The 14,446-nt window shown below is 34.0% G+C and overlaps 1 protein-coding gene and 1 long non-coding RNA gene across 3 annotated transcripts in view; both read right to left on the bottom strand.

Moving 5' to 3' along the window:
* Nucleotides 1-14,446, bottom strand: part of LOC145325275 (glycine receptor subunit alpha-1-like) — a 46,029-nt gene that overhangs the window by 20,154 nt on the left and 11,429 nt on the right. Inside the window, exons 7-8 of one of the 2 annotated variants that reach the window (XM_080168224.1) lie at nucleotides 7,435-7,474; nucleotides 6,865-6,967 (exon numbers count right to left, since the gene is read on the bottom strand). In XM_080168224.1, coding sequence (XP_080024350.1) covers nucleotides 6,865-6,967; nucleotides 7,435-7,474 — 143 coding nt within the window. The remainder of the gene's footprint in view (nucleotides 1-6,864; nucleotides 6,968-7,434; nucleotides 7,475-14,446) is intronic. The other variant, XM_080168225.1, reaches the window with a different exon arrangement.
* On the bottom strand, nucleotides 11,379-14,295 carry LOC145324027 (uncharacterized). The gene is made up of 7 exons (XR_013881172.1): nucleotides 13,980-14,295; nucleotides 13,522-13,597; nucleotides 13,116-13,191; nucleotides 12,398-12,484; nucleotides 12,103-12,159; nucleotides 11,842-11,882; nucleotides 11,379-11,445 (listed from the first exon to the last, which is right to left on the bottom strand). It is a non-coding gene; the product is annotated as an uncharacterized LOC145324027 (long non-coding RNA).

Here is a 14,446-nt window from a genome sequence, read left to right as displayed (position 1 = left end):
TGAATATGATTTGTGTTTTTTATATATATTAGGGAAGGTTAATTTACCATATTTTCTATTAAAAAAATCACCCTATAAAAATATTTTTAAGTAACCATTCTTTATAATTAGAAAAATCAAAAATATCTTTAAAGAGGCCTTAGATGGTTACTTGCTATTATTTATAACACAGATAGGATGTATGTGGCGGAATTTACAAGGAACCGTGCTCAAAAACTTAAAAAAGATAGGAATATTTTTCCAAAATTTTAGTTAGAAAAACAATTGGCTGTTTTAAGACATAACCCAAAAGGTACTCGTATATCATCAAACCTGCTTTTTCTTGACATAGCTTAATGTAACTAAGAACAAAATAGGAACCCCTAGTAAACTTTATAAGGTACCTTAAACCTTTCCTAAGTCTTACTTGACATTACTACATTTAGGAATACTTAACAATAACTAAGAAACTCCAAAGGTATACTTAACTAAAAGCTTACATAAGCCTGACATAAGAAAATACCATTAGGGACACTTATCTTCGTTTGTGATTCTCACTATTATATAAAAAAACGCCTCTATTATGTTTCTGAACAAAAGGAATAATAGAAAAGTGTGCATTTACTTCCGAATAGTGTCTCTTATTATATTCGTAAAAAGAAACAATTGAGAATCAATGATAACGAATGATTAACGATAAGAGGCAAAAGGGAAGGGCCAGTTAATTCTATTGTAATAATATTGGGTCCTTTTATTTGATAAACCCACGACCTTGGCTCAATACGTAGCTCATCCGCTCTATGTCGGGAATGTGTGAGGTTCGAATCTCGGTCCAATACCGCGTCATAACTAAAGACGTTAAAAATTGTTCTAACTGCTGATATGTCAGGTGCGCGACATAAATAGTTAGAGTTCTTCTGGGTTGTTAGACCTGACGTTTAAGTATCATAGACATCAGCCTCGCCCGTATCAGGTATATTTAATAATTAAACATTTGCGAAAATGAAGGCACACTTGATAAAACACAATTTGAAAGATGACAAGGATGATAAACAAAATTTATAGAAAATGTAAAAAGATTACAATGGAGCTAGATCAAATTTGTTTTATATCCTAAAAGTGTACAGAATATTATAAGGCCAATTTTAATGTTCTGTCATTTTATTGTCATCATTTAAAAATTATTTTTTATCAAAAAACTTTTTAAGTAAATATTTTTCCAATGAGTATAAGTTATGTTACTGATGACCATTTCTTGTCTAAAAGAGCAGTTAATTCTATTAGCCTGTTTTTTTAATTTTGAATTGTAGAAGGGTTAGCAAAGGGAAAGGGTAGGAAAAACAACAAAGGATGGGAAATGCTAGTAATAGTTAGGAGTAGTGAGCTAGTAAAGTGGCTTTGCTACTAAAAAGAGTAGCTTCGTCATTAAGAATAATGTTATTATGAAATTGATACAAATATGATCTAATATAAATGAAAACGAGATAAAATCTCACATTCATAGAAATTATAAAATCCTTTTTGCAAGCTATCTGTGTATGTTTCCTCTACCCTCATTGACTGACTCATTTTCAAATTTGTTTTTAGTTGACCAATTTTCATCCTTTCATTTTTTCTCTTATGATGCTTACATAATAAATTTATATCTCACAGAATCATTTCTGTAGTATACAGGGTGCGTCACATAAATCGGGACATTTTGTAATTTTTAAAGAAATGAACATAAAATCGTCAATTTTAAAGATTTTATTGAATTTTAAAAACTGGGAAGGAAAATAGGTATATGACTAGTAGATTATTCAATAAAATCGCCGCCAGCCTCAATCACCGTCTCTACCCGCCTCCTCAACCGCCGGCAGGTCCAGGTTAAAATGTACCTGTCCAAGCTGGCGTAGTTCTTCTTGATAGTGGCAATGAGGGAGGTCTTTGTGGTATGGGCACGTCTATTGGTGCATGCTTCAAAGTAGCCCCAGGCCCAAAAGTCCATTGAATTAAGATCGGGCTACTGGGAGGCCACATTTCCTTAGGATCATGAGTAACCGCCAAATTGACAAAATCCATTTTTTTTGCTCTCATTTGGGCTAGGATTTAGCTACAGTGGACTTTAAGTACTCAAAATGCGTGTCTCGATGAGCTTAAGACACACAAAAAAATTTGGGTCAAATTTCCAACTCCTTCCCTGTCGGGCCCTACTGTTTGTGATTTCTTAAGGCTCAAAATCTTGAAAAATCTACCTCATTTCGGCTAGGATTGAGCTAAAATGGATTTAAACACGGCAAAATGTGTGTCTCAATGAGCCTAAGACACCCACAAAATTTGGGGTCAAGATTCCAACTCCTTCCCTGTCGGACCCTACGTTTTGTGATTTTGCGCACCTAACCACCGGCGCATTTGGAATCTGCCTTGTTGAACATATACGCGTCCAGCTCGGTGTACACGTCCATCTTCGTCCAAAGATTTTTTTGTGCTAAAAGGTCATTACCTAAGCTTTCTATAATGGGGTCAAACGTCCTGATTGGTCAAGTAGTTTTCGCGCTATGGCCGTTTAAAAAATGTCCCGATTTATGTGACGCACCCTGTATATCCTTTGTTTCTTTTCGAAACTTAAAAACTTTTGGTATTTTTATTAATCCTTAACATGATCTTAACCCTTTATTGAATTCTAGGAATTTTTCAGGAGGGAGAGGACAATAAAAAATAAATCAATATTTAATCTCTTTCTTTCTCTATAAATGTGTATATATAATATATATGCAATTCATTGCATGTTAAGTCAAATATATTTATATCAACGCATCTTTGACCGTTTTTTGTCTTGTTTAACTTCTAAACAAACAGGTGATAAAGTGCGAGTCATAAAACATAAAAGATATTTATAAACAGTTTTTTTGTTATTTGTTTATATTTCAAAAGTTAACAATTTATATATGAGACTTCATAGATATATTTAGAGATTATTCAAAACAAATATTTTTAGAAGCAAAGCTACATTATAACTTATTTTGTTCGGCCGTCCTTAGAAGGAAAAGGGATAATTACTTGGCAATTGAACATTGATTTTTAGTAAATATTAAGTATTAACTTTATTGCTTTCTTGGTCCGTCGGTATGTGTGTAATGCTCCAATAGGTATCAATCTACAAGAGAAAATTGTTTCAGCCTTGCTACAAAATATTCTTTTTTTACTTCTAATGATATATTTTTTATATGTTTCTGAGCTTTACTAACTATAAATATTGTTGTCCTTGTTAAAAAAATCCTCAAAAATAGAACTCTCAATTTATTTCAAAAGGACAATCCATTCTTAATTTTTTTTAAATTGTCAAATAAGATAGAATACCAAAGTGGGCCATAGATATAAAATTTTCAGAATAATATTGGAATAAGACCTTGACATGTTCATTTATCAAGGGGATTGGTCACCCCACTTTGCCCTATAAAAACAAATAAAAAAATGTGTGTGTGTGTGTGTGTGGGGGGGGGGGGGTTAGAAAGATATAGAGAGTATGTCTAAGGTCGACAATTATATACAAACTTCAAACATAAATAATTTTTAGAAATTAAATCTATTCGGAAAGTCCTTTTAAAGTAAGGACAACGCTAACTAATTAGGTGATGCATTGGAATTTCAAAGAATTCTTTATAAACAAAGTCATCTACTTTAGAAATAACATATTTTCGAATAGCAATAACAAACAATTTTAGTGTATTGAGAAAAGTGCAATGGAAATTATTATATAAATTTTTGGCGGGTAAGAAATCATGATTATTATATTGTGTACTAGCAGCTGCGCTCCTAGCATCTAGGAGCTCTGTATTAAAAGGAGTAAGGAAATTAGTAAAATAGCCTAAAACCTAACTTAGATATAAAAATTAAATAGCCTAAAACTATCCAGGAACCTATAAGAAGCTTCCATAAAACAGAGAACTCAATAGGTACAGTAGTTATCGAAATCTTAAGCTACAGACAATAAACCTATTATTAGTTAAAGTATTTATAAGTAAGTTTCAACTTTAGATGGGTACAAATCTTTATATAATCAGCAGCATCTATATTCAGCTTTCCTAATATAGAGAAATTATTCGGTTCAGCAGTTATTGATATATTAAGCTTTAAACTAAAAACCTTACTACTTTATATAATACTAGCGGCTACGCCCCCTAGAAGCCTCTAGGGGCACTGGTAGGAGGGGGAAAAGTCGACCTCATCCCATTTTAAATTTGATTTTTAAAAAGAGTTTTAAAAATATTTTTTGGGGGGAAGGGGGTGAAGCCACCCTCTCAAAAAATATTTTAAAACCTTCCTAGGACCCATAAGTAGCTTCACTGTAAAGGAAAAAAATATCGATTTAGCGGTTAGCAAGATCCTTTGGGACAGACAAAAAACGCTTACTACTTTATATAATAACTAGCGGCTTCGCCCCTAGCCTCTAGGGGCTTCGCCCTATATAGTTTTGGGAAGTCAACCCTTCTTAATAGAAATATTCATTAAATCATTCTTTGTTTAATTACTCTGTGGTAAAATTAAACCCAGGTTGTGCGCTTTATGCACAAAAATTTTAATTTGTACAAAATAAACCCAGGTTGTTTGCCGTATACACAAAAATTTCAATTCGTAAAAATTAGACCTAGGTTGTTCGCATACAAAAAAATTAAAAATTTAAAAAAAAATATTTTGATTTTTTTTTTTTGGGGGGGGGGGGGGGGTTCATAGAGGCTTCGCCCCATGTTGCAGTGGGGTTCCCCCACCCCAATTACTGGTTTTTGTTTAAAAAAAATAAAAAAAATAAAAAATTTTGGAAGTGGTTTTTTTTTTATTTTTGGGGTGGTTGGGGTGTCCCACCCCCCAAGAAAATAGCTTAAAACCACCAGAGGACCAGTAGGTATATTCCCAGAAGGGTAAAGCCCAATTTGATCAGCAGTTACTGAGATTTTACAAAAAATGTAAAAAAAAATTTTGGGGTTGAATTTTTTTTATTTTTGGGGGGGTTGGGGGTGTCCATTCCCCCAAGAAAATAGCCTAAAACCACCACAGGACCAGTAGGTATATTCCCTGAAGAGTAGAATCCGATCGGTTCAGTGGTTACCGAGATCTTAAGGGACAGACAGACAGACGGACAGACAGACGGTCAGACGGACAGACGGACAGACATCAAGCTACTTTGTATTATAGATATTTCGCAAATCCAGATAATTTGTAGTCCAATTTATAAGCGAGAAATAATACATATTTCAACCAACATGTTTAACTCAAGGGGAATATAAACAAACAAATCTATTCAAAAGAAAATAAAACTACCTAACAATTCATTATTTGAAAACAATTAAAAATCTACATGCATGTATTAAACGACTTTAAGTGGAGCAAAAATTTTAAAGTAGACTCTGGAACTTAAAGTAAAGCTTTTTATGGAAATACAATACAAGAAAATAATAAATAACAAAGATTTTTTTTTACAACGAATTTAATTTAAAGTTCTTTCAAATAAAAAAATATATATAAAATATGAAACTAAGAGAGTCCTTTGAAAGATTATACATCAGACATACTTATTTATTTGTGCCTCGCACTGTGCAGTTAATTATTTTTTTAAGCCTTTCATGTTTGTCTACTAAGAAGGCAGGCATTAATGGATAAATCAAAAATGTTTAAAGTCGTCTCTGCTATTAGGTAGAAAAAAAGATCATGGAAAGAAAATGAAGTACCAGGTTTCTTCGTATTTTTACAGTAGCTTTTGATAGGTTATTTTAGGTTAGGTAAATGTTAATGATTTTCCCACAGGGTTAGGAAATTGGCCCCGCAACGTTTGAGCCCCCCACAAGGGATAGAAATAGGGTAAAAGCTACTGTGAAAATACAACGAAACCCGCTACTTCATTTTCTTTCCATGATCCAAAACAGTTAAACAATTTTTTGGGGGTGGATTGCAATCTTTTAGGACATAGTAAGTTTACAAAATTTGTAGTGCATTAAGCAGACCAACATATTTGAAAAAAGTTTAAACATCATCAGTGGACAATTTTAGTTCAATATGATTTATGGATAAGCTATTTTACTTATAAGAATTTTTATCAGCGTGTTTACTTATTACCTTGTATTTCTCTAAGGATGCAGGAAACATAACTAATTAGGTGTCCTGTGAGTTATGATCCTAAATGTCATCCATAACAATGTTTTAAACTTTCATTCACAATATTTACAAAATAAATATTTTTATCACTAGCTACTCAATATAAGGGTATGCCTGTCTGTCAATCTGTACAAATGCACATAAGATTCAACCAATCAGAAATTTAAATTCCATTTTTTACGCCATTCCCTAAGACAATTCTTTAGCAACTTTATGTGTGTAAATAAATGACATTGATAAAATGGACTAAATCCTTCTGCTAAATGCTGACGTATACAGTGCTAGACTAAATATACATATGTTTTTCACATATTAAAATACTAAACCTGTTAAAAGATAATATATGTATAGGATCTTTTTATTATAGTTTATTGATACTTTCTATACAAGCTGTTAGTGTTACTTTTTAAATTTTACCAGTTTTTAGGAAAATTATTGTTCTTGATTCTCTACAAGAATAATAATTCATTAGTAAAGAAGAATATATTGACAAAAAACAATAAGTTAACAAGCAGTAAAGAAATATCTAAAAATAGGAATAAGATAATTTCAAATTTAACGCTTCCTAAATCTTAAAATTTTGATGAAAATCTTAAAGTGACAAAATAAATGATCGGATAATACTCCCTCTTCAGAAATAGAACCTTTAGATTGCATGACGTTTATCAGGAGGTCACATATATCAAGCATTGTAATATAATTATTTAGAAGTTACCTCTAATTTACTATCAATGTCGCCCGCCTTTCATAGATTACCTGTTTATTTTGAAGTCCATAGGATTCGAACTTGATGACACAGTCCTGTTCATCCACTGGATACATTTGAAAGTCCATGTTACAAGCTACATCAAAGTTTATTCTAAAAATATGGATAAATCATTCAAAAAAATTAAAGTAAAGTAACAGAAACCCTAGATAATTTACACACAAGAAAAAACATGCTTTGGATTACTCTTTTAAAAGAGCGACTATAAAATCAAATAACAGTCAAATTATTTGCTCAATGAAGCATTGATATTGCTTGACTATTTGACTTTGCTACGGTAGTAATGCAAAGAATTTTTTGTGCAGCTTTTTGGAAGATTCAACAAATTGTTACAAGAAGAGCAGAATAAATGAGAAACTATTTTTATACCTAACTTCAATCAGTTAAGTCATATACAACCAAAATCGCAGGTGCTACCAACTAATCACAAATTTTTGACATTTTTAATATTTGATCAACTTATTAAACAAGGAAGTTTATGATATAGTCACTGCATGTCTCTTACTGGCTTTCCTTTTGATAGAGTAGCTGCTAATTTCTAATAAAAATAATGTTGTCACCTGGATGAATATCTGATCATGCTGTCATTGTATACTCTAAACATCAAGCATACAATTTATGAGTGATCTTACTTTATCATAACTTTACTATTGTCAATTTAAAGAAGATTGTTATCTGATGATACAGGCTTTATTTATAAAGGGTAAGATCGGCATCATTAATGTTGGGGGGTGGGAGGGGGGGGGGGGTGCTTCTAAACTGAAAGTGGATCAGCAATTAGCAAAAGATTATTATTGACGAATGTAAAAACTACCGCAATAAACTGGCAAATTATTGACATCCATAGTAGTATTTTGGGAGTCAATTTTGAAAATGAACTCCAAAAGATATTTCCAATCGCAATTTAATTACAAGACATTATTCCCTTTTTTAAAAATAATTGTAGTATAATTCAGTTTTAAGTTTTGGCTTAAAAGTAGAAACATCATTTACTCTTTATTGCTCTGTAAAAGTTAAGAGAACATTTAAGAGAACATTTAAGAGAACATTTATTTAGTTAGTCAGTTGCAATTGAGAGTCCTTACACAGAATACTATCTGGTTTGGGGTCGAGTCTTATTAGACCAATTCAGCTATTTACAGACATCCTACTACTTCAACTAGTTCAACACAGACAAATATTCCACCTCTTCAGAGTTATACAGCTAATTAATACCTTTGTATTAATTAGACAGACAGTCATCCTGCTACTTCAGAGTTATACAGCTAATTAATACCTTTGTATTAATTAGACAGACAGTCATCCTGCTACTTCAGAGTTATATAGCTAATTAATACTTTGTATTAATTAGACAGACAGTCATCCTGCTACTTCAGAGTTATACAGCTAATTAATACCTTTGTATTAATTAGACAGACAGTCATCCTGCTACTTCAGAGTTAAACAGCTAATTAATACCTTTGTATTAATTAGACAGACAGTCATCCTGCTACTTCAGAGTTATACAGCTAATTAATACCTTTGTATTAATTAGACAGACAGTCATCCTGCTACTTCAGAGTTATACAGCTAATTAATACCTTTGTATTAATTAGACAGACAGTCATCCTGCTACTTCAGAGTTATACAGCTAATTAATACATTTGTACTAATTAGACAGACAGTCATCCTGTTACTTCAAAGTGCATAGTTAATTAATACATTTGTATTAATTAAACAGACAGCCATCCTACTGCTTTGGTGTCCTGACATACAAACAGACATCCCGCTACTTCAGAACTTTCCAGCTTAAATAATCAGTAGTTTGACTTATTAATATATTTAACCATTTCTAAATAAAGTATACATATTTAATCTTATTTACCCAAAAACTGCATTTAATCCAATATAAATAAATACTTAAAAAACTGTTTGTATTTTGAATTAAATATTGAATCTACTCTATCATTAACTTATGTAAGTCTGTCTACATCTCATTTGGCGCAGTCTTATTGTGCTACGTGTTATTTAGACCTGCTGCAGAGTTAAAGGTGGGGGAAGTGGTGTTTAATTTGAATTCGATCACTTTTTGAGATTGTTTATCTCGGATTTTTCACAGTTTTGTTATATCTTTTATATTTATAACTTGATTTATATTTTAGGTTTCTGTGGAATTTCACTCTTTAACTTTTCTGATCTAAATTTCACGGCGAATCTAGTTCTAGTGCTCGGATATGGCTGATGAAAAAGGAGAGCGGGGTAAAGGTGAAGGCAAGCGTGGACGGCGGCCTAAGCGGCCTCGGGAGGCTGAAAGTCAGGATGATGATGGAACTCCCGACAATTGGGAGGAGGATGACGATGCTGTTGATGATGTTGGTGGAGGTGCAGGTGCTAATGCAAATGTGGAGTCGGCGTTGGGCGATGTGGAGAATGATGTTGTGCCTGAAAGTATAAAGAAATATGTTAGGGCAATGTTAAAGGAGCATACGACTGTCAAGAGTCAGGTGGATAAGCTAACAGCGGCAAATAAACGGCTGGAGAATAAGGTGAAAGAGTTCAAAAGTTCAGATGAGCATAAGAAATTAGGTTATGATGTTGATTTGGCTACTATCAAGAAAAAGGTGGCTCAATTGCCACCAGATGGCGACATTGGTGGATTCTTGTATGAGACAAGTTTGGGGGCTAGTGTGGCTACAGCTAAATCGATGGGGGATGATTCATTTAATGCATCTTTTATTAATCGATTGAGTGTGGAGGCTAAATTGGATTCTACTAGTTTCGAGGCTAAGAGGGTAAAGAGTGCTCCTGGACATTTGAAGTTTTCGCAGATAGATTTTTTGGGTCCAGCTGGTAATGGTAATTGGATGAATGTACGTGAGAGTTGTTTGACCGAGTATGAGAATCAGTTATTGGATATATTTCCTTTAATCGAGGAAAGGGCTGAAGTGCTTAAGGCTTACAAAAAGGTGGCTGGTGGCAGTGTCAGTCAGCAGACTGTAGAGGGACAGTTTAAGGAGTTTTGTCTGGTAAGGGGTGTCAAGTGGGACAGTGATTTTGTGCGGGACGCTCCATTTTGGGATGGAAACATTGATTTTGAGGATTATTTTTTGTCCTTGTGGAGGGTTGCTCGGTTCGCAAAATTGGAGGATCCCATGCTTTTTAAGGATGTGTTGTACAATAGGATGTTTGAGTGCAAGGGAAAGAAAATGGGGAGGCTTATTACTCCGGAGGCTAATGCCTCCCTAAGTGCTTTAGGTTATTACCTGTTGATAAGGAGGTTGGTGATACCGTTTGCAGATACAGAGTCAGCTACTGAATTCTTCTACGCCCTGAAACAAAAGAGTGGTCAGAATGTGGATGTGTTCTTTAATGAGAAATTACGGTTGTTTAGACTTATGCATCCTGGTCATATTTCTAAACAATCTTGGCGTGATTTTTATAACAATGTGGCGAAGAATTTGTTGTTTACAGATTTAGCTAGAGATATGGCCAACTTTGTTGAATCTATGCATTACCTGGAGGATTATAGCTCATTCTTGACTTATTTGATTCGTAGAGGTCAACATTACATCAGCTGGGCTCGTTCTGGACACATTTCACCTGAAAATGTGACGTCATGTTATTCCCAGGCTATGGAAGGGTTGAAATTGGAAGAATCTAGGGAGGTGAAATCTAGGCCTGTGATTAGTGAGGTGCATGTATCCGACTTGGCTGACAGAACTGGGACTGGCGATAATAATGCTTGGATTGAGGGGAAGGATGATATCCCTTGGGATCAAGTTGAGAATGTGATTGGGGCTTTGAATTCGAAGGCTAAGAATATGATTTGTTGGTATTGCGGGAAAGAAGGACATATAGTGGCTGATTGTTGGCAGAAGAGGGATGGTAAGCCGCCTGCCCCTGATTCTCGCATAGGTAAGACCAAGGCTAAGTTCTTTCCGGTCAATAATGAAAAGGGAGAGGGGCCTGGAGTGCCTAATAATCGGGTGATACCTGAGCAGTTTCTGAAGAAATCAGTAAATCAGAGGGGGCCGGCTGTGGATTCTGAAAAAAGCAGAGATGAAAAACAATACGAGGCTATGATTGCTGAAATGGCTAGGTTCAATTATCAATAATATCCTATGTAGTAGTGTGATGATTGATTCGATGTATAAACCTTATTTTATATATTGTTTCTTTGTTCACATATATTATATCTAGGTTATATTAGTGTAATTGAGTTTTTAAGCTATGTAAAATTTGAAAATTTTTGCTGTTTTGTATTCGGATAATGGCTTTCAATGTTGTGAAGAAGTTTCTGTTTTTGTTTTTTTCAGTCAATGTGTGGAGGTGCTAGTAACTGTTAATGGGAACAATATATTATATAATACATTTAGTACAATTGTGTATAAAATTTGGTAGGTATCTAAATAAAGTTTTAATGAATATTAAACCTTTGAGGGGTACTTACTTGTGTTGCAAGGAGTTTGGTGTCTAGTCACGAGGGGCTGGTGTTCTGCAGGCTGTACATGACATTATATGTTGATCAGTATGATGGCGGCTGGTGGATGGCGGAGGGCTGGCTGCTGTGTTGTAGATTGATGGCTTTGTATCTGAAATTTGAAGTTAATTAATTAAATATATACATTAATTATTTATAACACGACATTGAAATTTTAATCCGACGGAACGGTGGCAGAAGTTACTAGGGCTTTAAAGGGATCGTGAAGTCTTGAAGATAAAGAAAGAAAAATGCCTATTTGCGCGGATTTAGAGTTTTTGTACCAGGAGCTGATATTACAGTGGAGGAATTAGGAATTGTTGATACAGGAAATAATTTTAATTCTTTAATATCTAGAGAAATTTTTGATAAACATGAAATTGGTTTCTGTCCTGCTAAGTTATCAGCCTATTCGGTAGATTAAAAGAAAGTTAATATTATTGGATATGCTGAGTTAAAAGTTAGATTTGTGGGAACCAAGCTGTGTTTACAGAAATATTTTATGTGCCTGAGGTAACAGGCAAGTTGGTGAATCTCAGTTCTGATTTCCTGAAGAAAAATAAAATTAATATTTGTTTGGAAGTGGATAAATTTGAATTTCATGGGGAATCTGTTCCTATTAATTCTTGTTTACAAAAACAGGTAGTGGCTGAAATGTAGAAAATTCCCATTTTGTCTGGTCATAGATATTCTGAGATTCTTTCTAAACCTACTCTGTCAGGGATAAAGGAGGGGTTAACGTAGTTAATGCGTCGATAAAACCTATTACCTTGCTTAAAAATGTGAAGATGGGGCACTGTTTTGTCATGGACAATCTGGATTCCACCTGTAAGAAAACAATAAATGAGTTAAAGAAACCAGAAAAGTTGTCAGGACAGAAAATGCATGAGCGAGTACAGTTTATTATTCAACAATTGAAGTTAGAGGAAAATCAGATGATTAAGGAAAATCCAGAATTGAAACCGAAGATTATTAAAATTTGCAACGCGCCATCCTTGTTTTGTGCTTTGATGGACAAGGTGTTATCCATTTTACTAGGGATGTATGGTTTCTGTATCAGTTACCTGGATGATTTGATTGTGTTTTCGGTTAGTCCAGAGGAGCATGTAGAACATTTGCAGGCGTTGTTTTCGGTTCTCAGACAGGGCAACCTGGAATGGAATCTGGATAAGTGTGATTTACTGACTAGAGAATGCCACTATCTGGAGCATATTATTAGTGCCGCCAGATTGAAGATGAATCCTTCATATTTGGAACGGATTAAGGATTGGGGCAAGCCTAAGACAGGAAAGGAGTTATAGAAATTTTTGGGATTCACTAATTATTACAAACGGTTAAGTTTGTTTTAATCATAATCTGCTTAGCTTATTTTCCAGGTATATATTTACGTGTCAGCTAGTTGATGCTAAGACTGAGACAGCAGTGAAGGCTATTTTGGAGAATTTTGTACCTACCTATGGTTTATTTTGGAGAATTTTGTACCTACCTATGGTTTATTTTGGAGAATTTTGTACCTACCTATGGTCTATTTTGGAGAATTTTGTACCTACCTATGGTTTATTTTGGAGAATTTTGTACCTACCTATAATTTATTTCGGGCTTTGAGATCTGACAGAGTTACAAAAAGGGGGTAATGAAAGGATTGGGGGTGGACACCGTTTTAGTTCCTTTCAAGAATCCGAATTTGAATCTCGTGGAAAGACAGAACCAAAGTTTGTACGCAGCTTTAAGAGTAGACGAAAATCATGAAATACTTGGGAGAAAAAAAAAAAAAAAAATTACCTGTGGCAACATTGGTGATTAACTGCTCCAAGAGCTCGAGGACAGGTTATTCGTTTTTTGGTCGTATTTGGAATTTCTGAAACATATGGAGGATATAATTAAGAGAATTTTAACAAATTCCAAACTATATTTGGAGGTTCAAAACAAACACAGAGTACAGAAGGAAGCATTAAGAGTGACGTGTCCAAGAAGTTACAGTCTTTCTACGGTGGGCCTTTTATTGTGGTCAAAAAGTTTTCGGATGCTTTGTATGAATTAGCGCCTTTTGGGAATCACCCCCTCCTTCAAGGGATTGAACATAAAAAAATATTATGTATCATTCAAGTCAATGTTGAATTCTGTTTTAAAGGGACTGTGTATGAAATATCTCCCTTTAAATATATGATGGCGGTTGAGTCTGTAGTACCTGTTTCTAAAGCTGGAACGAGTGTTGATGAGGTCAATTTTCCATTGGATTAGTTGTTTCCATTCGCTATCTTTGCCTGAAAAAGTGGTGACGATTAAAATGAGTGGGTCAGTAGCTAAATGGGATACAAAGAGGAGGTTAAATCTCAAGTAGGAGGTCCTGTGGTACATGTGCAGATTAATAAATATAAAAGTTTTATATATATGTTTATATAATGGAGATTCATTAAATTATTGTTTAATTATTTTAATAACAAATATGTGCTTATTAAGCTAGTAAGTTGAAAAGTTGATCTACAATAAAAGTTAAGTCCAGTTGATAGTTGGAACTGAGATTGTGAGCAGTTAAATCATAATATCGAGTTATAGTGGTAAACCATCAAAATCAGGTAAACATTTTTACTTTGTCTGGTTTTGGGAAATTGTCTTTTACATTTTTATGTGATGCTGAAGATGTACCTGTATTAATGACAGAGTGGAATGGCAGAACTGTGAGATTCTGATTGTGATTGTTCGGTTTTTGGGCTGGTTCACAACAGATCACAAGAAGATAGGTGTCATTTCAGTAATTTTTGGGCTGTAGAAATTGCAAATATCACCTTGTTTATATTATTTTTAATTTTAAATATGGCGTCTGAAGTCATGGTGGCCAAAATTGGTTGGCGATTTCTCCACATTTTTCATTAGGATTGGAGTAGGAGGAAAAATTGGCATTTTCAGATTTTTTGATGGATTTGTATTATTTTATTCCTGAATAAAATAATAAATATTCCTGATGTGTTATTGTGGGTTACATCAGCCAAGCTGAAATTTGTCCTGGATGCATAAAGTGGAGGAGAATAGTGTTTTATTGTTGCAGCTGACTTCTATATATCATCAAGTGGAAAGGATTGGTTTGTACATTTATTATGGTTGACTGATAGCTG

Source organism: Acartia tonsa, chromosome 7 (genome assembly GCF_053477335.1).
Source record: "Acartia tonsa isolate MP-2025a chromosome 7, ASM5347733v1, whole genome shotgun sequence".
Lineage (NCBI taxonomy): Eukaryota > Metazoa > Arthropoda > Copepoda > Calanoida > Acartiidae > Acartia > Acartia tonsa.
Note: the sequence above shows the minus strand (reverse complement) of the source record. Positions and strands in the feature narration are given on the sequence as shown.